A 22,064-nucleotide genomic window follows, 5' to 3' on the forward strand; every position below is an offset into this window, starting at 1 on the left:
GACTCAATGCCGATTATAAACGTTTTTAGAATGCTGAACCTATTCTTTTTGCCAATATAGACAACAAAATAATAACATTCTGAAATGGCATTTCTTTATATTCTGCAACTGTAACACTGTTTGCTTTGAATCCTCTTTTTTAATCATTTTAATTTGCCTCCATTACATGTACAATACTTACTTTTGTTTGATATTTGTTCACAAAAACACCTTCAAAAATACCTCACCCGTTCAATTGTCGTTTAAAACTTTTTTTAAATATTTTTTTATATTGTTATATGGATTGTTTTCTATTTTTGCGCAATAACCCTATGACGTAGTGAAAGCGCTCCAATCAGGACGTGTAGCCGCAGGTCGGCTGTCACCGCCCAGTAAACGCACACATTTGGGCTTAAAAGAAAAAGGAAAGAAAAGGAAAGAAAGTAACTCGGCTGTAGTAGAGAGAGTCAGAAGTTGTGGTGAGAGAAGTGCGAGAACTGTGCTCCCTGTTAGATTCTCCTCGACATGTATAAAGTCATCTCCTGTCTCAGCGGCCGCGGTGCGGTTTTATCCGGACAGTCCTGCTGCTCTCGGTCAAGTTCGGCCAAACTCCATTTGGCAGGCGGTGAGTTACCATGGAAATGATCAAATTCCAGCTCGCGCGAGCTGTTTATTCATGGGGCACCCGGAGTAAATTCCTTTATAGGTCGTAAGACGGAAGTTCAGCCAGAAGTGACCTCAATAACTAAACCTTTTTTGATAACTTGCATATAAAGTTATCTATTTGGTTTGTTAAATGCTGCCTTCGTGCACGTGTGCAAACGTCTCGCTTTTATGTCAAGTGTATAGTCATTTCTATATGTTGTTGCTTTTATTATTATCAGTGACGTTTAGAATTGAATTCAACAAATAATGATTGCACAACAAGTATTATGCTCCAGTGTCACAACAACACGCCCAGGCCTGCATAGAAATCGAAAAGATATAATTGCGGAGTCTTAACCTCTGAGGTGTTTATGACCTGCAATGTAAAAGGTGCAATGACTTGCTGTGACCTCTGCAAAACAGAGTAGTGGAATAGACACTAATCATCATCAAGCATTAGGGATATTGACTGACAATAAATGCTCACTATAAGACAAAATACTGTAAAGCTTTTCTTTTCCTACACTGCATTAAGTATGTATTAAATACATTATAGATCTTTCTGGAGGATGCAACACTAAAGAGCACCATGAATCAATTGCAACAGGGCACACAATAATAGTCAAAACACTGGCTTTTCATAGAGTTGCAGCAGAGCTTTTATTTCCCCCATAGGGCGGTATGGCTTTAAACAATGATTTTATTGATATTTCGGTAACATCTACACCATGTAATCTACTTCTTCACTTTGAAAGTCACAATTTTGTACAACTGAATACATCCACAATTTGAATTAATATTTTCATTTGCATGCTGGTAGCCATACTGTTTCCTCTCAAACAGAGGAAATTGTGGCTTTTTATCTACATTTCTTTACAGTCGTGCCATTTTTATATCCCTTATTATATTTCTTATATATTTCACTTGAGTATATTGTGTATTATATTACATTATAGTATAATATAGTATGTATAGTATATTATCAACACTTGTACTTGTAGCATAGTGCAATTCAGTTGAGTACAAATCTATTTTCTTTCTACCCCTGCTTATGACCTCATAAAACAGATCGTGTCCAGGCAGACCAAAGCTGGTTCCCCTGAACCTTGTACAACCAGGAATAAGCAGACAAAGTCACCATGTGCCTGCTGCACACGTGAGGTCTAAGGATAACCGAATGAGTTTTTTTTTAAATTTTGACCTGATTTCAATCTGTTTACACGCTAAGAAGAAAAGTCTGAATGATATAAAACCTAAAAAACAGACATAAAGCAATTTTCTTTTTTTATCACATCTGTAAGAGCTTTGGCTTGTCGTCTCAAAAAATCAATTTAGTTCATATTGTCTCTGTTTGAACTGCAATGAAATTGATTTCACAGGTGCAATATGTCAGAAATCAGCCTTCAAACACCCCAACAAAGACTTGCCGGAGATGCCCCCCTGCAAATTCAGTCCAGAAGAATACAAGGTGAACACAAACCCCTCCAAGCATATAGTGACTCCACGGTAAATAACAGGGCTTTGTATTTTAAAACCACGTCGGGAGAGTTTTTATTTTATTTTTTAATTTTTTTCTAAACATGTTGGTAGATTCATGGACATTGTCATTTACAGCAGAGCTTTTATTTGAACTCACTCAGGCTGAGTAAGTGCACTCAGCCCTTCACTTTAAAAACAAAAAGATTAGCATTTTACACATTTAATTCCCGTTTTGTGCATTTGTGTTCATGCAGGGTATGTCGAAAGAACGAATGATGGAGATCCGCAAACAGAACTGCAATCCCATGACAATGAAGGTCACCTATTATAAGAAGCCGGTGTTCATCCACCAGGGCTACATGCAGTGGCTGTGGGATGTGGATGGGAGGCGCTATCTGGATCTCTTCGCCGGTGTGGCTACTGTCAGCGTGGGGCACTGCCACCCGTAAGGACTTTTCTCTTTTCACCGTGCCACACAGTCATGTCTGCCATGTAGTAACTGACGAGGCCTTGAAGTTTCTCTAACCTCTGATTTCACAGAAAAGTCACAGCCGCCGCAAAGCAGCAACTGGACAAACTTTGGCACACGACCAACATCTACGTCTATCCTGCTCTCCATGAGTATTGTGAAAAACTGGCCTCCTACTTCCCAGATCCTCTTAAGGTGCGCTGATGGAGTTTGTCTTATTATTCCCAATAGCTTGGCTATAAATTGAAGCAATAATAATATATTTGCCGGCCTGTTTTCTTGTCCTTGTCCAGGTGATATATTTGACCAACAGCGGCTCTGAAGCCAATGACCTGGCCATGCTGATGGCTCGGCTCCACACAGGAAACTTTGATATCATCACTTTCAGGTGCAAATATTATTTTTTTATTTTTTATTATGTCCTAACAGATATATGATGACCTTATGAGAAATATAGAGTAATCAATGTATTAAAGAGCACTATTTGACAATTACACATTTGTAATGGACTAAATGTCAGAAACATTGTTCACATGTTTGACAGTATAAAAGCCTATTTCTGCATTCACATGATCATGCTGATAACTTGATTGTTATGTAAAGTTCTCAAAGCTCATAAAATATCTCGACGTTTTCCTTCCAGAGGATCATATCACGGTGGCAGCCCACAGACCATGGGCCTTACCTCAAATGCAGCATACAAGTACCCTGTTGCCAATGGTTTAGGCTGTACAAATGTAAGTATCACAGTGCCATGTCCCAAGAAAAGCACACATTTGAATACACACAACGCACATCAAAGTTAATAAACTGTCACCCTGTATCTTGAATCCTTACTTTCGGTTAATACTTCAGTTAAATTCACTGCACAACAATTTGCAACCAGTGTATGCACTGAGGTTAACCCAGGTGACTTGGTCTCTGTCCAATGAACAGACCATGTGTCCTGATGTGTTCAGGGGACCCTGGGGAGGAAGCCACTGCAGGGACTCTCCTGTGCAGACCATCAGAGATTGTGGCTGTGCACCAGGTACACATATATAAGCAGGCCTTGCTTAACACACTCCGATTCCTTTCATCAGGAATATGTAATACCACTGTTGTATTTTTTTGTTATTGTTTACTCATGAGTGACTATTTTGGAATGACTGCCCTGTTTCAAATGTTTGTCTCTATATCAATACAACAAAAAAACAAAGAAAACTGAGCTTTTTGGTAATCTAGATAAAATGTCAAGTCTACCAGTCCGGTCTACTGTGTTCACTTGCTACATACACTGTGTCCCTGAGTCTTAAAGTGAAAGCTCAACTTACTTTTCATGTCGACATAAACCTTTCATACAATGTGTTTCACCACTGCACAGCATCATAATATCAGCGTTGTCACAACAAGCCAATAATATCACAGCCGTATCTTAAGATAGAATAATGCAATCGTGAAATTGTATTTCAAAATCTGTTTCTGGCAAAAGTGTCATGACAGAATTTTTACAAACACAAAATATGTACATCCACTTATATATGCACACATGTTAAAATCTGCATTTGATTGATCCAAAATACTTTTGTTGATTTGTGTCCACAGGTCATTGCATGGCAAACGTACAGTACATTGAACAGTTCAAAGAGACTTTAGCTACGAGTGTCCCAAACAGAATCGCTGCTTTCTTTGGGGAGCCAATTCAGGTACTATATTCTGTTTTGAAGTATTATTAGATTCATAGGTTTAATATAGAACTGTTATTGACATTTGTGTTGGTTACTGACATTTTGAATTTCCTTTTAACAAAGTGCATCTCTCATGTTAGTCACTGTTTATGCCCAGCCTAAAGCAGAAAAGCCAGAATGAAAATCCTTCATTTAATCTCTGCGGTTGTCGTTTACTCATGAAAAGTTTGACGAGGGGTTTGTAAATTAAGATTGAACTGTGGGATATTATTATGTCTTTACACAGGGTGTCGGGGGAGCTGTGCAGTACCCTAAAAACTTCCTTCAAGACGCCTACAAACTCGTCAGAGAGAGAGGAGGGGTCTGCATCGCCGACGAGGTTAAATACATATTTTCAGTGTTAGAATAGTTTGTTTATTCTTTGCTTACAAAGTCCCTTTAGTTCATAAAAAAAAAAAAAAAAAAACCTTGAACCCTGCTTGGATATTCCACACCCCATCTATATGTTTTGATGTATTGAAATTATAGTATTTAATATTGAGTCTTAGTCTTTAAGAATGAAATTTGACACTACATTACACAATTCTGTGCCAATATTGATACAGAAATGTTCATCAATACGGCTTTATCAAATAGCCAAGTGAAAGTCTGGCGGGAATCATCTTATGACATACTTTTGGATGGAATCAAGAGAATTTAAAGATAAGGATATCAATTCATGTGTGCTGACAATCTATTTTGCATATTGTAGGTCCAGACTGGATTTGGCCGCACAGGAAACCACTTCTGGGGCTTCGAAGGACACGATGTCCTTCCTGACATGGTTACCATGGCAAAAGGAATTGGCAATGGATTCCCAATGGGAGCTGTTGTTACAACACCAGGTGAGAAAACAACCTGTGCTCTTAAGAACTGTCCGGCATTTCACTGGTGACTCAGTGCTCACATGACGATTAAACTGATAAGATGCACGAGACTGCAATAATTCTGGAAAGCCAGAGAGGGGTTGTGTCTGAAAACGATGATAAACACAGAAATACTGGTGAGCAATATTGCCTCGGTTCTGTGTGTGAAGCCTGCATGTTGTTCCATGTGTGGGTTTTCTCTGGGTACTCTGGTTTCCTCCCACAGTTCAAAAACATGGGTTTAAGATTTTTATTGGCGACTCTTATTTGCTGCAGGTGTGAACGTTATTGTCTGTGACCATCTGTCTCTCTGTGTCTACCCTGGCTGACATTGGACAAAGATCACGGTACACCTCTGATCGGTCACCAGTTCCATCACAGGGCTTTCACAGATCAACACATGATTCATCTGGCACCCTTTTCAGGCACGGAACCATAATGCGGATTCCACACATAAAGACCCTCACCTCTTTCTTTTTTGTGCTTAACTATACCCCACAGTGCAGCTCCAGCTATCTTTAGCTGTACCTGATGTGAGTTAGACTTGAAATGATGATATGTATATATATACCGTGCTGCATGTGGGCGAACAAAATTATAGATTGCCAGTTTCTGAGTCACCACTTCGACAACGCTCTCTGCCGAAGATGGAAGATGGAAAGAGAACATCTGCTGCGCTTTTGAATATTTATGAAATGAATGAATCATAATGTGGAAGGCCACTAATTATGGTTGCTGGTGAGAAAACGCAGTGTTGGCAGGGTTCGCCCTCACTTCTGCTGTTGATCGTTCTTGAATCAGTCTTACCTGATGTGTTAATTACAGCTATATCCATTTTCATACCGTCGTGCAAACCTTTCTTTTTTTCTCAAATGATAAGCGATCACAAGGTGTTTCTTGTGTTATTTGTTGAAGTAGCTTCTCACTGTACTTATACCCAAACTGCAGACAATTCGTAGTTCTCATAAGCCATCGCCGATGCTTGCAGTCTGAATACTGCCTCTCTGTGGCTGGAGGCGTTAACTTGTTCATTTACGTCTTCTGTAGAAATCGCCGCCTCCTTTTGCAAAGGGGTTCACTTCAACACCTTCGGGGGGAATCCTGTGGCTTGTGCCATTGCTTCATCGGTACTTGATGTAAGGACTTTCAGTGACAACCCATTCATTTCATGCACAACGTTGCTAATGCTGCAGCTGAAATCTGCTGTGACAGACACACTCGGTATGTCTTTGTTCGACAGACTATCCGAGAAGACGGCACACAGCAGAACAGTCTGGATGTGGGCACCCATCTGATGGCCGAACTGGCGAAGCTCAGGGACAAGTACGAGATCATCGGTGACGTCCGCGGCAAAGGCCTGCAGATCGGTGTGGAAATGGTGAAAGACAAGGTATTTGTGGCAGAAGTGGCACTCACCTCTTCACACATGCTTGAACAACGTGTGCGTCTGCACTGTATCTCTGGGGGCCATGGTTCAGCGGCGCCCCAGTTAACCATTAGCTGCGACAGCAGTGACCGTCTGTATTTGGAGAAGGGAAGCGGCTCAACAGCAAAGCATTTACGTCTGCCTGAGGTTCTGATTTCACAGTGCAAAAAAAGGCCATATGGGAATCTTTGGCCTTGGTAGTGTTCACAAATATAGCCACCCCAGCAAATTAGCAGTTAAATGTCAGGCTTGAAGACCCACAATCAGATAATTATCAGGACCGTGTTCAGGTTACTAATTACTGTGGTTACTGCGGCATATAGTCACATCTATCCTCTCTGCGGTTTCCAGGCCAGCAGAGAGCCGTTGCCTGCTGTGGCAATGAGTGAGATCTTCGAAGACGTCAAGGACATGGGAGTGTTGATCGGAAAAGGAGGCTTATATGGACAGGTAACCTTTTTTTAAAAACCTTTTTTTAAATATACTGGCATCATAAAAAAAAATGTTTTAGTCACATAAACACACACATTAATATTCAAGATATATATATACAACATATTTATATTAGCACATTTATGATGTTACTTTTCTATTTTAAGTTTAGGAATAACCTAATAAAAAGAAATGTGTGAGAAATGGAACATATTCAAACAACTGTATTCGGTGTAGGTTTTGTAGTGTGTCACTCCATTACAAATGTCAAAGAACCTCGTTTTGTCTTTTTGGGAACATTTTTCTCAGGGTGCTACATAATCTTTCCTGTTTTTTGTTGTAACAATTTCAGACTTTCCGTATCAAACCTCCCATGTGCATCACAAGAGAAGATGCAGATTTCTTCTTGGCTGTTTTTGATAAGTCCCTCCACAGCTACATGGAAAGAAAATGAAAGGTCAGCAAATTGCTTAGTGGGAAGGACGAACCTGGAGACCAGCTCAACGTTTAAGTAGATATGTAATCATGACCATCTACCTCTTTAAGACAGTTTTTTTTTTTTTTAAAACTACATAAAGAGAAACTGTTGGAATCACAAGGACTTGAAACATTTAACACACTTGAGCAATTGTAATAATGATACGTGACAGAAAATCTGATATGTTCAGCTCTTTCCAACCTAATGAATCTGTATGATCGTTTGCAGCAACATGTTTTGATCCTAATTAAAGGTGATTGTCTGAAAACAGTGAGATTATATCTAATTGTCTTCATAAATAACATTCGGGTGTTAGGAACGCATTGTGACAGAATCATAACTACTAATATATTACAACTGTGAGAAACAAACTGACACCAAACAAAACTGTGGCACCCAAACATCCGGAGACAAAAAAAAAAAAAAGTACCAGTTCAAGCCAGCTTCAGCCTCTGTAACAATGTTCTTTCAAACTCCAGAGGAGGAGCTTGGATGAGGTTGTGCTCACGTCGTGCTGGACCAAACCAGAAAAACGAAGAGCATTTTGTTGGAGTGTAATCAGATTCATTCACTAACTTCTGCATTTCATTACATTTTCATACCTTAGACAAAACATTAGATTTGTGTATAATTATATTCATTTGCATTTGGTTTATTTGGTTTATTATTTTTGGTATGAATGCGCCTTGCATATTATTTTATTAATTATTTAGTCAAACACCTTTTCTTTTTTAAATTTTATGCTTATTTCTTGCCCTGCTCTATGTCCCAAATGTTGGTTCCTACATTCTATCATGACTACACCCCAATTCATTTTTAATGAATGCACTTTTTAAGTTCAGTAAAGTTGGAACGGTATTCACAGATTCAGACTTCTAAAGCCTGAATAGAAATGCTCTATCAAAAAAAAAAAAAAGAAGAAAAGAACATAATTACTTTTGCAAAGGCAGGTTTATCTATGCCAGAGAAACTTTACTGGATCAAACTAGATTACACAAATACTCCAAAGTAGGTGTCTCGAATTTGGAGCCCAAAGAAATAAAGGCTGTAACTGGTTACATATTCATCAATGTGACAATGAGGTTGTATGGAGAGATATTGTGGATGGATCAAGGTGCAATATGCTGTTTCTTAAAACAACCCTGAAGCATCTGCTGAGTGTCAGACGCTGAAGCGACGACAGCGGCAGAAGATCGTCTCCACCTGCTCAACATGTACAAAGTGGTGGCACGCCTCAGTGGCCGCCGCCGCCGCGCACTGCCAACACCACAGACCCTCTGCTCTCCCAGTGCAGCCAGATTTCACCTGAGAAGTGGTGAGTGACCACCGTGGTCAAACATGGCACCCTGTCGGTATGGTTATTATTTATGTTGATAATATTTACATATTTATGTTCTCCAAGACAACAATTTCACTGGATTATAAACCTCACGGCACAAAAATAATTTTTGGAGGAAATCAAGTGTTAATTAGGGATTATAGACACATGTTTTTGTGTTTTTGTTGGAGGTAATTTATTTTGTATTTCAACCCTTCATGTCACAGAGATAACTTTAGGCATTTTTCTTTCTCAACATAAAAATTGGTGAGAAATTGTGTTTTCTAAAAGGATCATTTGTATTCATTATTTTGACCGTGAGGTGTTTTTGTTATGATTTTGTCACGGTTTGCCTTCTCTGTTGTACACTTCATGAAGTTTTGTAAGAATGATCAATCACATTATTGCCGCCTCTTTATAAGAATACAAATTGCCACCCTTTATATTAAAATTTTTTTTTTTTTTTAAAGTAGCATCCTTTTGTGATTTATGGCTACAAATGAGTGATTCCATCATATAAATGTCAGAGGTGATGAAATAGGGCAATTTTGTAATTAACCTCGATTTTACAAAGCTTCACAAATTTGGCAGAGATATGGAATTACAAAACCATGTTTTCATTTTAATTTTTACGAAGATGGCAAAAACGCAGTTATAATAGAAGTCGATAGTGGTGCAAATCTTGTCATTAAAAGCGCCAACATAATATTTTTTCAATTCTACGTCACATAGAAAATTATATTGCTCCAAAACAATGTTCTCACTGATAATGCAGGTGGGTCAGCTGATGATGGTTAATGACAAATGTGTTATTAGAATAATAAATTGTAGTTTTTGTGGAGCCTGTGAAACAAATACTTGGAGTTCAGTTTATCTAACAACACTAAACTGCATGTTACCATCAATGAGTTCATAAAGTTTACTTTTGTATTTTTATAAGTGATTTGGTTGGATACAGGTTGTTTTTTTGGTTTTTTTTAATGACCTGTATCTGTTGTTTGGGAATGAAAATATTTGTTATTCTGAAAGGCAAACTACAATCTCTCATTGAGCAAATTATGTAAAAAGGCGTCACAAACGTAGCGAATCATTTAAAAAAACAAAGCTCGGCATGTTCTAACTGCACACATGAATGTTCTGGAAAGTCTTGGCCTGAATTTGTTAAGAAGGTTTTGACAAATTTAATCAAACGTTAACTATCTGCTGTCAGTCAAACCAGATCCAACTGGCACAATCTGAGACCCATCCATGTTTTGCAAAACAGCAAGAGGACATGTGCTACGCTGAAACGTTAATATGGTTAAAACATCACTCCAAATTTAATCTGCTCAAACATTAACCAGATCCTTCATTGTTGAAAACAACACAAGGTGGATTTAATTTGATAGAGATGCTTTTCTTTTTTGTAGTTAAGCAGCCTAATCCGAGGTTTTTGAAGACTACTCCTAAATAAGTTTTGTTAAAGTCAGTGGCATCTTATCTGTACATAATCAGACAACAACTTGGCGCGAACCTTGTTTGTGTTTTTGATCTTTTTTTTTTTCTTTTTTTTTCTTTTATATCAAACTAACATTTCAGGTGCAGTATGCCAGAAAGCAGTCGTCAATCCGAGCCCCATCGACCTCCTGGAGATGCCTCCATGCAGTTTCAAACCAGAGGAGTATACAGTAAGTATACAGTAAGAGTGACGTTGCGTTCAGTACTGCTTTGTAAAATTTTTACGGATATATTTCGCGAAAGCAGTGTATTGAAGGTGGCTGACATCGAGATAGAGTTCAATGATTTGTAACTCACACTTACTGCGCTGATGCTTCACTTAAATGGTCAAATTTAAAACATCTCTTTTCTAATAACCTCTCATCTGTGCATGTTTCTCCAGGGCATGTCCAAAGAGCGCATGATGGAGGTTCGCAGACAGAACATTAATCCTGTCACCATGAAGATTACTTATTACAAGAAACCCGTGTTCATCCACCAGGGACACATGCAGTGGCTGTGGGATGTGGACGGGAAGCGATACTTGGATTTATTCGCCGGGGTGGCCACTGTGGCTGTGGGTCACTGCAACCCGTAAAGAGCTTCCCCTTTCATTGTGTCACTCAGTAACGTGCCCGTCAGTCAGAAACAACATCTACTAATTCTTTTCCCCAACTCTGACGCTTGCTTTGCGTAGGAAAGTTATAGCAGCGACGGAGAGGCAGCTGAGGAAACTGTGGCACACTACAAACATCTACGTTCATCCAGGGCTCCATGAGTACTGTGAAAAACTGACATCCAACTTACCACATCCTCTGAAGGTGCTGTGCTGCACTTGATCAACACAGACCATGAGCTGGGTAAACGTTGAAGGCCGCCACTCAAATGTCTCTCTTCATGCAGGTGGTATATCTGACAAACAGCGGCTCGGAAGCCAATGATCTGGCGATGCTGATGGCTCGGCTCCACACGGGCAACTTTGATATTATCACCTTCAGGTACATGGGCTGCAATTGACACAACTAGTATATTACTTATTAAGTCACAGATAATGTCCTTCAACATCAGTCATAATTCTTTCTGGAATATAATCCATGTTTTTGCAAGTGTTTTTCGTGCACTTTTCTTAATTAGTTTGACTTTTCTATTGAAAATCCGTCATACACCTCAAAACCGGCATTTTAATGGGCCGTAGGCACTAGGCAGATATAAAAAAAAAAAAAATTGATAAGTCAACTTTAATGATGTGATGATTGTGAATATTGATTCACATTGTCCTACTTCTGCTGAACAAATTACGGCTTGATGAATTCCTGTCGAGCTTCTGGTTTTCTGTTGCAGGGGCTCGTATCACGGTGGCACCCAACAGACCATGGGCCTCACCTCCAACTCGTCGTATAAATACCCGGCTGCCACAAGCTCAGGATGCACGACTGTACGTGGCAGTCCCATACCCCAGGAAGCAATGCATGACCGCTGTCGCTCCAGCAATTTTTTTTATCCCACTCTGTCATTGTGAAGAAGCGGAGAGCAATATCTTCCGACCGTGTTGCTCAACACATCTTCTCAGCGCGCAGCTTATCATGTAACACTGCTCAACCTAAAGCTCTGCTCAGGAAGCAAGTGGTCTGTGCAGTTCCCTGGCTCACTATAACAACTGCCACTGAGCACGACTCAGCTGACGTCTTTAAGCACCCACAAGCTGCAACATTAGCTCTGCATACTAATGAGCGGCGTGAACACAGCGTGAATGCTTGTTTTGTTTATGAGTCCCTGCTGAGATAGGCCACTTCATGCTCCATGAGACTGCATCTTTTGGAGAATCATGATAGTTTGGCTTTTTTTTTTTTTTTTTGCTGAATGAGTGGATGAGTTTTTCCCTCTTCATGACCACAAAGCTACAGAAAGCTTCTCATTCTGGTGCTAAATTCAGTCAATTCGTTGTGAAGAACAAGTCTGAATAAAAGGAAATAAGTGAAAGAATTATTTTATCATATTGAATAATTTTATCAAATCACATAATTTATTATAAGTGTGACAGAGACAAATTGAACTCCATCTTTAGACATAAAACCAGACTTCACAGTTATAACCTTTAAAGAATATTATTGAAGATATTTTAATTAAAATAATCAAAGTAGCAGAAGAGTTGTACTTTTTATTGCCTGTGGATCCCCAAATCTGTTAATTATAACAAAATTACTTCTTTCCACGAGCTCTTCGAAGGGGGTTCATCCTCTACAAGTAAACAATCATGTTAAACAAAACCCTGGCATAATATCCCAGCGTAGTTCATCTACATTGTATGACAGGCTGCTACATGTGAGGAGGCCTATGCTGGAAAAACAATGTGCGCAGGTCTTGCATTTTTAATTTGGTCAATAAAACTACAGAATTCTCAGGTTTGCTCAAAATCCCTTCATATGGCCATTACTGGGGATTTAAGCTAAACTTTCAGGGTCTATAACAAGAAATAGACTGTTGTGAGAGCTGCAGAGCTGGAATTTTACTGCACGTGCACATTGCATAAATTTACTTCAAATTGTTTGCCTTAGCGTGTCTAATGAATGTAAGAAGTATTAATTTGGAGGCCGTGTTTACTGGTTTACACATCGTTTCGACAAGACTGCAAGCTTTATGATTTCTCCTCTGAGCCCTGTTACAGATAAATACCTCCTGCAGCCGTGTCTCACTTGGTGTTTGGTCACAGGTCATGTGTCCTGACGTGTTCAGGGGTCCGTGGGGAGGAAGCCACTGCAGGGATTCACCTGTGCAGACCATCAGAGAGTGCAGCTGTGCCCAAGGTACGCAAATACATGGGCCAGAGTTTCAACTCCCCCAGGCTATCTCTACTCTCAGTCTCATAAACAGACTTATCTCTATCAGACAAAAGGATAAGAACGTTGTTGTCGTAAAGTAAATACCGGACTTTAGAATCAGTGTGAAGTGACCATGACATGGAGCCTTCTCTAGGAACATACAGTATACTGTTGAAATTGTTAGTTGTTTTGGTCGCCAAAACGATTTCTCCTGATCCTGCAGGCCATTGCATGGCAAATGAACATTACATCGGCCAGCTCAAAGAGACATTTGCGACGAGCGTCCCCAGTCGCATCGCTGCTTTCTTTGCAGAACCCATTCAGGTACTGTATATGTCAGGGTCATTGAAAAAAACCTCAAGAAAATTGAAACAATAGTGTTTTAATTCAGAATTGTGTGCATGTTTCAAGGGTTTCTCATTGATGTGACTATTTGTGCTGTTTCACACAAAACATTAAAATGTGATTGCTTATACAGGGAATGGGAGGAGCGGTGCAGTACCCTAAGAACTACTGGAAGGAGGCCTACAAACTTATCAGAGAAAGAGGAGGGATCTGCATCTCCGACGAGGTTGGATCTGTTTCTTGAACCTCAAATACAAAAAGCAGATAATGTAACTTGGCTGTCAATTATTTTACTGTGGAGCTTTAAAAATCTAAAATCAATATGTCCTACAAATAGAACAAAAATAGTATTAGATCAACTCTGATAAAATAAGTTACCAAAATCATTAACTAAAAAATGAAACTCAAAATCAACACGCTTTCTCTCCGGTTCAAGTCACTGTGAGACCTTGCATGGACATGCTTTCTGTGGGTTGATTTGTTTGTTTCCCCTCAACAACAAATATCTAATTGAATTGCTTTGTATCTGGTAGGTCCAGACTGGATTTGGGCGAACAGGAACCCACTTCTGGGGTTTCCAGGGATATGACGTCCTTCCTGACATGGTTACAATGGCGAAAGGCATCGGCAATGGATTTCCAATCGGAGCTGTTGTTACAACTCCAGGTGAGATAATAAACTTTTTATTTTTTTTTACAAACGATGTGTCTCTTTGAAACATCAAACATTGTTAAGACTTAAATGGTCGTTTAAGCTTCTCTCGTTCGTGTATTTTTCCAGAAATCGCTGCTTCTTTTGCAAAAGCCTTCCACTTCAACACCTTTGGAGGAAATCCTGTGGCCTGTGCCGTGGGTTCATCGGTGATCGATGTAAGAACTAAAGCAGCATTTCTATATCACTACTGATGAATCCATCTTAGAAACTAATTTCCTTTGTAAGGGTTACAGAAATTAGACATTTACATTTGTCATCTGACAGACCATCAAAGAGGACGGCCTGCAGCAGAACAGTCTCCGTGTGGGCACCTATCTGATGACGGAGATGGCAAAGCTCAGGGACAGTCATGAGATCATCGGCGATGTCCGTGGGAAAGGGCTGCAGATCGGTGTGGAAATGGTCAAAGACAAGGTACCGAGTGACACTTCTGCTCTGAGGCCTGTAGGACAGGTGTGTGACCAGGACAATCTTGGCTTGTTTCTTCCAAGTCAGTGATTCTGAAGTCTTCCGTCCGCGTGGCCTGCGGCAGCTTTTCTTTATTCCGACTGAAAACACTCAAGACATTAAGTGCCGCAGCGAGTTATAAGCGCAGCTTCTGGAAGACATTCAGCCGTCTTTATGCTCCACAGGCCAGCAGAGAGCCGCTGCCTCCGGAGGCGATGGGCGAGATCTTTGAGGACATAAAGGACATGGGCGTTCTGATAGGAAAAGGAGGCATATATGGACAGGTGAGACAACCTACATCATGTCTTTATCAACAGTGTATAACATGATCATTCATATCCATATTTCACTTGTACTTTGTGTACAATTGGTAATGAATAAAGTACATTATCTAACATGTCACTGCTGCATTTTTATAAGTGCGTATATGTGACATGCATTGTTGAAACTGACTTTCACTTGCGAATTGTCAGTGCTTTGATGCAGAAAATCCCACACTGCTGATAGCGGTTACAGACAAAAGTTTTTTTTTCATATGTACGGCTCTCTTTAGTTTATTTACTATCTGAATCTAATTTTTCTGTCCTCCACCCAATGTGGGAAGATTTGCAATATCCCACTACACCATCTTGTGGTACATGCTAGTATTACAACACTGATTTGTCTTCACGTTGAATACATCACATTTAAATACTGAGGTATTTCTTCCACCGGTTGCCATGGTAAGTTTTTATATCTGAGCTTTATTACAGTAATTTTCCATAATAAACTCTAAAAATTGTGTTAAAAGGGGATGAACATTTTGCCTGGCAGCTCATTTATGAGCAATGAGAGGGAATTCGACGTTGCACTAGATTAATTCCTGATATGACCAAATGAGATTTCCCTCTGCTCCGTGTTTTTACAAGTGACTGAGTTTCTTCGTTTTATCTGGGGTCTTTCCACCATTTCAGACCTTCCGCATCCAGCCTCCGATGTGCATCACCAAGGATGATGTAGATTTCTTCCTGGCAGTTTTCAACAGAGCCATCAATCGTTACATGGACAAAAAGTGAGCTGGAGAACTGAAAACAACGGACTTCATATCTGGAAATTATCTAAAGACATAAACGTAATGATTAGCCGTTTAGTGCAACTTCTGCCTTCGACAGCTTAACGCCTCATGATCGTGACTGAAAACACTGACCGCAATCTTTCCGAGTCAGCAACATTTTACGCATTTAAAAGAGGCATTAAATACATTTATCAAAAGCAGGAAAAAACGATTTTACATATTACTTAACTCAGTATCATACGTTGAATTTTGTATAAATTTGCTTTGTTTCACCAATAAAATAGCAAAAAAAAAAAAAGGCGTTTTTTCTTCTTTTTTTTGGGAACAACATAAATGTATTCTACATGAGCTGTTTTCCATAAATGATTGCAGCGTTGTTCAAATACGAGAGTACAGAATCATTTTCATAAGTAACATCACTACAATGATCTTCAAGACAAATATGGAGACGATTCCTGAAGCAACAGATCTGATGGTGAGAGTAAAAGTTTTGTTGTAGGCAAAACTTTCAAACTGCACTTCGAGCAATCGTTACAGCCTGGAAGACACAAGTCTCTCACTGACACGAGTGTAGTGGAATTTAAAACAAAAGAATAAAAGCCCATGTTCTCAGTCAGCCGTCTTTATAGACTCCTGAGGGGTTTTCTTTCCTCCAGGCCATGTTTTGGAGTCAAACTCTTCCGGGTCCATCAGTCCGCACAGAGGTGCGTTATCTGTTCTTCTTCTTGTCTTTTTTACTTCTGCTCATGGAGCCTTGGGGAGCGTTGGAGAAAGCAGTCGCATGGCCGCTGGTCTTCAAGTGGTCAAACAGCTTGTTTCTTGTGGAAAATTCAGTGTTGCAGGTAACACAGTGGAGGATCGCCTCTTTCTGGAGTTAGAGATTATTACAGATGAGTGATGGGCCTATTGTTACACTTGTATCATCAAGCTTGATGTTGACGTTAAAATACAAAGACTGGACTAAAGGAGTCTCTCATCATTAACAATAAAAAAACACAAACCTCAGGAAACTGTTCTTCTGTCTGTGGCTTGATGTTCTTTGGTTTGTCTTTGCCTCCTCCCTTCTTTCCTTTTGTCTTCCCAGAGCTGCTGAGGCAACGTCAATACAAATATCACAACCCCAGAACTATCAGGACTTTGGTTGTATTGTTAAAAATGTGCCGTCCAGGGTAAAAAAAAATACCATATTGGTACGCTGAGTTTGATGCAAGAACTTTGACTGAGGCAAACATGTGCTGCGTGCAATGAACCGTGACGTGGTGGACACTGTGTCCTACCTATCTCTATGATATTAAACTCATCCACATTTACACAAAAAACTGCAAACTGTTGTACACGTTGTATTTCTATTTAACAGCAGATACTCAGATACAGGTTTTATTATATTACTACTTTCTTACATGGAATTAGTTTTTCTACATTTATGAAAGGATACATGTATAAATAGAACATGATACAACTCAGTTAAGTACAAAATCACAAACGTAAATGAAAATCTAACTATAACTAGATTATCAATTTTAATAAATGATATAACTTCCACGCACGGCAGTGTCGAGACTTAAGCAGTGATGTTATTCAATCTTGTTCTACAGAAAAATACATGAAATGCTCCATCTTTGTCTGGAAACAGGAACTAAAAGGTGATGGAGGCGAGAAGTGAGAATGACCTCACAGACAACAGTCGGATGGATGAAAAAAACAACAACCCTGAACTAACCTCTTGACTTCGGAAGGAGGGACATCCTCGTCCTCCTTCTCGGGCTCTGCAGCGTCCGCAGGCTTCTCGGGAGTCTCTTCCTCGCAGGGGGTCGGTGCAGCTTTCTCCTCGTCTTTCTCCTCCTCCTCTGAAGCGCTTTGCTGTGGAGGAGAGGAGCGCACGGATCGATAAATCCACTAAGACAGGTTCATCTTAAAAGAGGAAAGCACGGAAGCAGAGAGGAAAAAGTGCGACTCACATGTACGACTTTCTGCTGTTTCTTTTTCCTCTTCTGCTTTTTGGACAGCCTGCGGAGACGAGAGGAAACTATCACTTTTGACAGAACTGAACCAAGTAGTTCTTTTTTTAGTTCACATGCTTGGCCCGAGACGAGAACACATACTTTTGTCTTGGCTTTTCTTCGTCCTCGTCCTCCTCCTGTTGCTCCACTTCATTCTCTGTTCCCTCTTTTCCATCCACGTTCAGACCGAGTACATCCTCTTCTTCCTCCAGCTGTTGTCGTAGCAACGCCACCATCTCACGATGCTTTTTGGATTTCTCGTGGTTCTTCATTCTACAGAAAGAATGCGGTCCGTTAGAAAGAAAATGTGAATGAACAGCAACAATAACAGTGTTTAAAAGAGAAACCCTCTGTGGAGACATGTATTATCACCGCCCAATTAAGAACAAGGATCGTCGAGTGATCGGGGCAAAAAGAAACTCAAATTGGCTTCAAAATATCCATTGTTGTGGATCTGGAGGGGGTGAAAACCCAGTCAATAAACCAAGTAAAGCCTTTTAAAATATCTGCAATTCTCTCACCAAAACGAAACCCCCCTCCCCCCCCCCCCCCCAAAAAAAAACAACTAATTGCCCTGAGAAAATTATGCAAAATTCCAATACTTTCTTTTATTGGTGTGTGAAAACCGTAGTAACAGCGGTAAAAATAGACAGCCGACCAAATGCCACTTGAGGTGAAGGAGAGGACACAGACGTTTCAGGTCCTCGTTGGCGTGCAAACACCAGACCTATTAAAGTTGTATGACACATGCACACATTATGATCTGCAATTATGAATTTGTGTATGCGCAAGCAAAACTCCCAACGTCATCACACAGATGGAAATATTACATCAACTCTTGCTCACAGTATTTTGTTACTCAAGAAGCTGAACTGGTGTGCAGAGCGCAGGGGAGAAGTGAAGGACACTCACGCTTTGTCTGACTTGAAGGATTTGTCGCAGGCCGGACAGTAGAGATCATCGAAGTCATCGATCATCACGGTGTCTTCGTCAGGCAGATCTGCTTCTATTGGAAGAATGTTTCCACACATGACGCAAAATAAACAATCCTTAGAAAAGGTGCTTTATTATCCTTCTTCTCAAAGACCAAAATTGTTCATGTCTCTAATAAATCTCCGGTCCATTTGACTAACCTCCCCCCTCTTCACTGTTTTTCTCGATGCCCAGCTCCTCTTCCTCGCTCTCAGATGCATCTCCAAACTCTTTCCCGTACTGAGCTTCTATCTGCTGCAGCTCCTTCTCAAGCTCAGACATGGCCGCCCAGCTCTGCTCCTTATACTCCTCTGCCAGTCTGCAAAGGACAGGCAGCATTGAAAAAGAAACAAATCCAACAAAAGAAACAGCAAACATATGGAAAACAACCGCACATCCTCTACTCACTTGGCCTGTTTGAGTTTCTGCTGCCGCCTCAGCTCCTCCACCTTCTTAACCTTCTCCGCGTTCTGCTCCTCCACCAGCTTCCGGTGCGCCTGCACGCGGCGGTCCCGCTTGCGGACGAAGGCCACCAGCTGTCGCACCAGGTCATTGCGCTCCTTTCGGGCCTTCTCCCGGGTCTTCTTGTTCTCCTTCTCCATAGCTCGCTTCTCCCAGCGGTTGGACGCCTGCCTCGTGTCGTACTCCTCCTTCCAGGCAAAGTTTTTGCGGGTGCAGAAGCTCTGCCAGTAACCGTAGAACAGGTGCACCACCTGCGACAGGCAAACACAAAGCGGTAAATACGTCAACCGCACAAGTACACTGCTTGACTTTCAAACTTCTTTTTAATTTCTTCTTTAATGCAAATAAATGAGACAACATAATGAGGAGTAACATGTGTATGGCTGTGCCTTACGGTGTCGTAATCACTCTGAGAGTCTCCAAAAGGAGGAAACTCTTCCTCCTCCTCTTCGTCATCCTCCACCCTGCTGTTCTCCATCTCCTCTTTAACGATGGATTCAAAGAGATTCCTGTAAACTGTGTAAAAGCCCTGCAGAGACACAATGGACAAAACAAAGGCAAACCGTAAAAAGGTTGTTCGATGGACAAAAGAACTTCCTTTCCCACAATCCTCTGGGGGCAGCGGTGTAACCTTGGAAACAACTTCTGTTTCTGAAATTGAGTGGTTGCAGGGATGCTGCAGACCTGGAGAAGAGATTCACTTACTTGTATTGATTTGAAATTAACGTCACGATTACATCAGTGGAAGGTCTCAATGAGCCACTTTTGAGTTGCACATCAAAAAATCCCACAATATTAGATGCATTAAAAAAAAGCCTGAAAATATGTTATAAAGTTGAAAGTAGCGCATCAAATACCCTACAAACATATTTACATTTATCAAACACCAAATCAGAGCATAATTTGATCTTACTCTCAGTCCAGACATAGATAAATATAGATATTAGATAAAATAGCTTCAGAATTGGCATCAAAACAACATAAGTTCCAATGAAACAAAAGGCTTTGCAGCGTCAATACGACCCAGTGTTTGAGAAGAAATGGATGTGAGCAATATAATGATGTTTTAATGTACATCAACCACACAAATATCACGACAAACCTTCTCATCATCTCCAAAGCCAGAGTAGCAGGTGACTGTGAAGTACTGCAGCAGGTCAATGCTGTCGTCTTCATAATCCCTGCTCAACCCGCCTTTCAGCAGAGCGTCCCTGTGATTATCATACCTAAAAACAAAACAGGAAATACAAATTTAATTTTAGGTATATGTACAACAATAAATAAAAAGGAGCACTGCAGGCAGCCTCCTGCTGACTCACTGCTTTCAGAATCTGAGGCAATATTTACTTGTATGCCAGGAAAGACCAGGTGTGACATTTGTGAGTGTCCCTTTAGAGATGTAATATAATTTCATTATAATTCTCCCATGTCCCCTATGAGTCACGGTGCATTTAATCAGTCAAGAGTATGACTACACCATAACTGTCTCAGGCCTCACTTGTCATCTGACTCTAAAGAGAGTAACATGCACACATACAGATTCAATGTCTTATACCAGCAGTGGTGAGAGGAGTGTGTACATACCACGCTCTCTCCTGTGGATCACTCAGGACATCGTAAGCTGCTTGAATCAACTTGAAATGCTCTGCTGCTTCCTCGGCATTGTCCAGGTTTTTATCTGGGAATTAGGACGACAACAGTGAAAATAGTCATTAAAAGCATTATAAACAATTGTACAAAGTACAAAGCTTGTTCGGGACATCACAAAGATGAAGAACTAAAGTCAATGCAAATCATCATTGTCCAAGTAGGAGTCATTCCAGAGCAAGTCCATCAGGTCAAGTGGACTTGGTCACTTTTCTGAGAAGATGTATTGCCCCTTAAGTTTCAGAAGAAATGTCTTCCAGGAAACAAGACCAAGTTCAGTGACCTGATTCAAGACCTGATTCAATTGCTTCAAGATGATAAAGTAAACCACAGACAATCTTCAGCAATGAATCAACAAAAATCTATCATCACGTTGCAACACCAAGAGTGATGGCTTTAAACAGTTTGGCCTTTTACTCTGGAGTTTGCATGTTCCACATGTGCATGGGTGGATTTTCTCAGGTGCTCTCCAGTCGAATAACATGCGTTTTGATAACTATAGCTTGCACATATGTATGAATATGTCCATTTGAGATCCTGTCTCTGTTTGCCCTGTGATGGACTGGTGACCAATCCAGGGTTTACACTGCCCCTCAACCCTTGATAGCTGGGATTGTCTCCAACACAGTGACCCCAAGTTTGATGGCTAGTCTACTCAGTAAACCTGTAACTTTGTACCAACAACACACAAACCATCATCTTCGTGATGCGACACACAGAATATTTTAAAAATAAAGACGACACAATATACTTTCACATCATATACAATAAATATCTATATATCTCAAACACACATGTCTCCTTTATGACACACAGTGACACTTCAGCTTATGTTTAAGACACAATTTACCTGGGTGCCATTTGAGGGCGAGTTTACGATAGGCTTTCTTCAGATCATCGTCTCCCGCGTCCCTTTTCACTCCCAGAATTTCGTAGTGACACTTCATGGTTACAGAAATCCGACTGGAGGACGAAGACTGAGGATCTTCACGTTGCGTTCAGAGAGGCTAATGTCAGCATCCAGCTAGCTGCGGCATGCTAGTGAACCGGCTCGCTGCGTTGTTTGATCTCTTTAGTATCGGTCAGTGTTATAAGTATGACAGCAACAGAAATCGATTGTTTGTGTCTTACATATTCAGATCTGGATGACGAACCCTGTCTCCAATTTTAGATCAGATGTTATCTTATAATGTCTCAGTACGCTCGAATGTAAGAGCCGCCGGTTGCCGCTAAATCTCGCGAGAATTGCTCACTTCTCGCCTAAACTTTCTTTGATGATTTAAAGCTTCGACGACTCTTTATTGCCCTCTGTTGGTTAGAGTTACTTACT

The 22,064-nt window shown here is 40.5% G+C and overlaps 3 protein-coding genes across 4 annotated transcripts; 2 read left to right on the plus strand and 1 right to left on the minus strand.

The window, feature by feature from the left end:
* The first annotated feature begins 321 nt into the window (after window positions 1-321).
* Window positions 322-8,382, plus strand: LOC308117440 (alanine--glyoxylate aminotransferase 2, mitochondrial-like). Its single transcript, XM_080476327.1, has 14 exons — window positions 322-604; window positions 2,004-2,092; window positions 2,358-2,548; window positions 2,644-2,767; window positions 2,866-2,960; window positions 3,216-3,309; window positions 3,509-3,602; window positions 4,157-4,257; window positions 4,526-4,618; window positions 4,991-5,123; window positions 6,192-6,280; window positions 6,385-6,534; window positions 6,922-7,020; window positions 7,355-8,382. The coding sequence occupies exons 1-14, from the start codon at window positions 505-507 to the stop codon at window positions 7,454-7,456; spliced, it is 1,554 nt and encodes a 517-aa protein (XP_080332453.1). The 5' UTR covers window positions 322-504; the 3' UTR covers window positions 7,457-8,382.
* A 267-nt stretch (window positions 8,383-8,649) lies between these two features.
* On the plus strand, window positions 8,650-15,938 carry LOC308117439 (alanine--glyoxylate aminotransferase 2, mitochondrial-like). The gene is made up of 14 exons (XM_080476326.1): window positions 8,650-8,795; window positions 10,377-10,465; window positions 10,678-10,868; window positions 10,972-11,095; window positions 11,178-11,272; window positions 11,616-11,709; window positions 12,985-13,078; window positions 13,317-13,417; window positions 13,572-13,664; window positions 13,972-14,104; window positions 14,219-14,307; window positions 14,417-14,566; window positions 14,785-14,883; window positions 15,553-15,938. The coding sequence occupies exons 1-14, from the start codon at window positions 8,693-8,695 to the stop codon at window positions 15,652-15,654; spliced, it is 1,557 nt and encodes a 518-aa protein (XP_080332452.1). The 5' UTR covers window positions 8,650-8,692; the 3' UTR covers window positions 15,655-15,938.
* Window positions 14,077-21,990, minus strand: dnajc21 (DnaJ heat shock protein family (Hsp40) member C21). Of its 2 annotated transcripts, none has more exons than XM_080476325.1 (12): window positions 21,585-21,990; window positions 20,672-20,765; window positions 20,190-20,313; window positions 19,482-19,616; window positions 19,034-19,338; window positions 18,787-18,944; window positions 18,566-18,659; window positions 17,756-17,926; window positions 17,612-17,660; window positions 17,374-17,513; window positions 16,655-16,739; window positions 14,077-16,521 (listed from the first exon to the last, which is right to left on the minus strand). In XM_080476325.1, exons 1-12 carry the CDS (start codon window positions 21,679-21,681, stop codon window positions 16,363-16,365), a joined length of 1,611 nt encoding a protein of 536 aa, XP_080332451.1. In that variant the 5' UTR covers window positions 21,682-21,990; the 3' UTR covers window positions 14,077-16,362. The 2 variants fall into 2 exon arrangements, with proteins under 2 accessions (XP_080332451.1, XP_080332450.1); XM_080476324.1 differs by having other exon boundaries at window positions 16,655-16,742.
* Between the last annotated feature and the right edge of the window lie 74 nt (window positions 21,991-22,064).

The sequence above is a fragment of the Lipophrys pholis genome (genome assembly GCF_963383615.2).
Source record: "Lipophrys pholis genome assembly, chromosome: 12".
NCBI classification, from domain to species: domain Eukaryota; kingdom Metazoa; phylum Chordata; class Actinopteri; order Blenniiformes; family Blenniidae; genus Lipophrys; species Lipophrys pholis.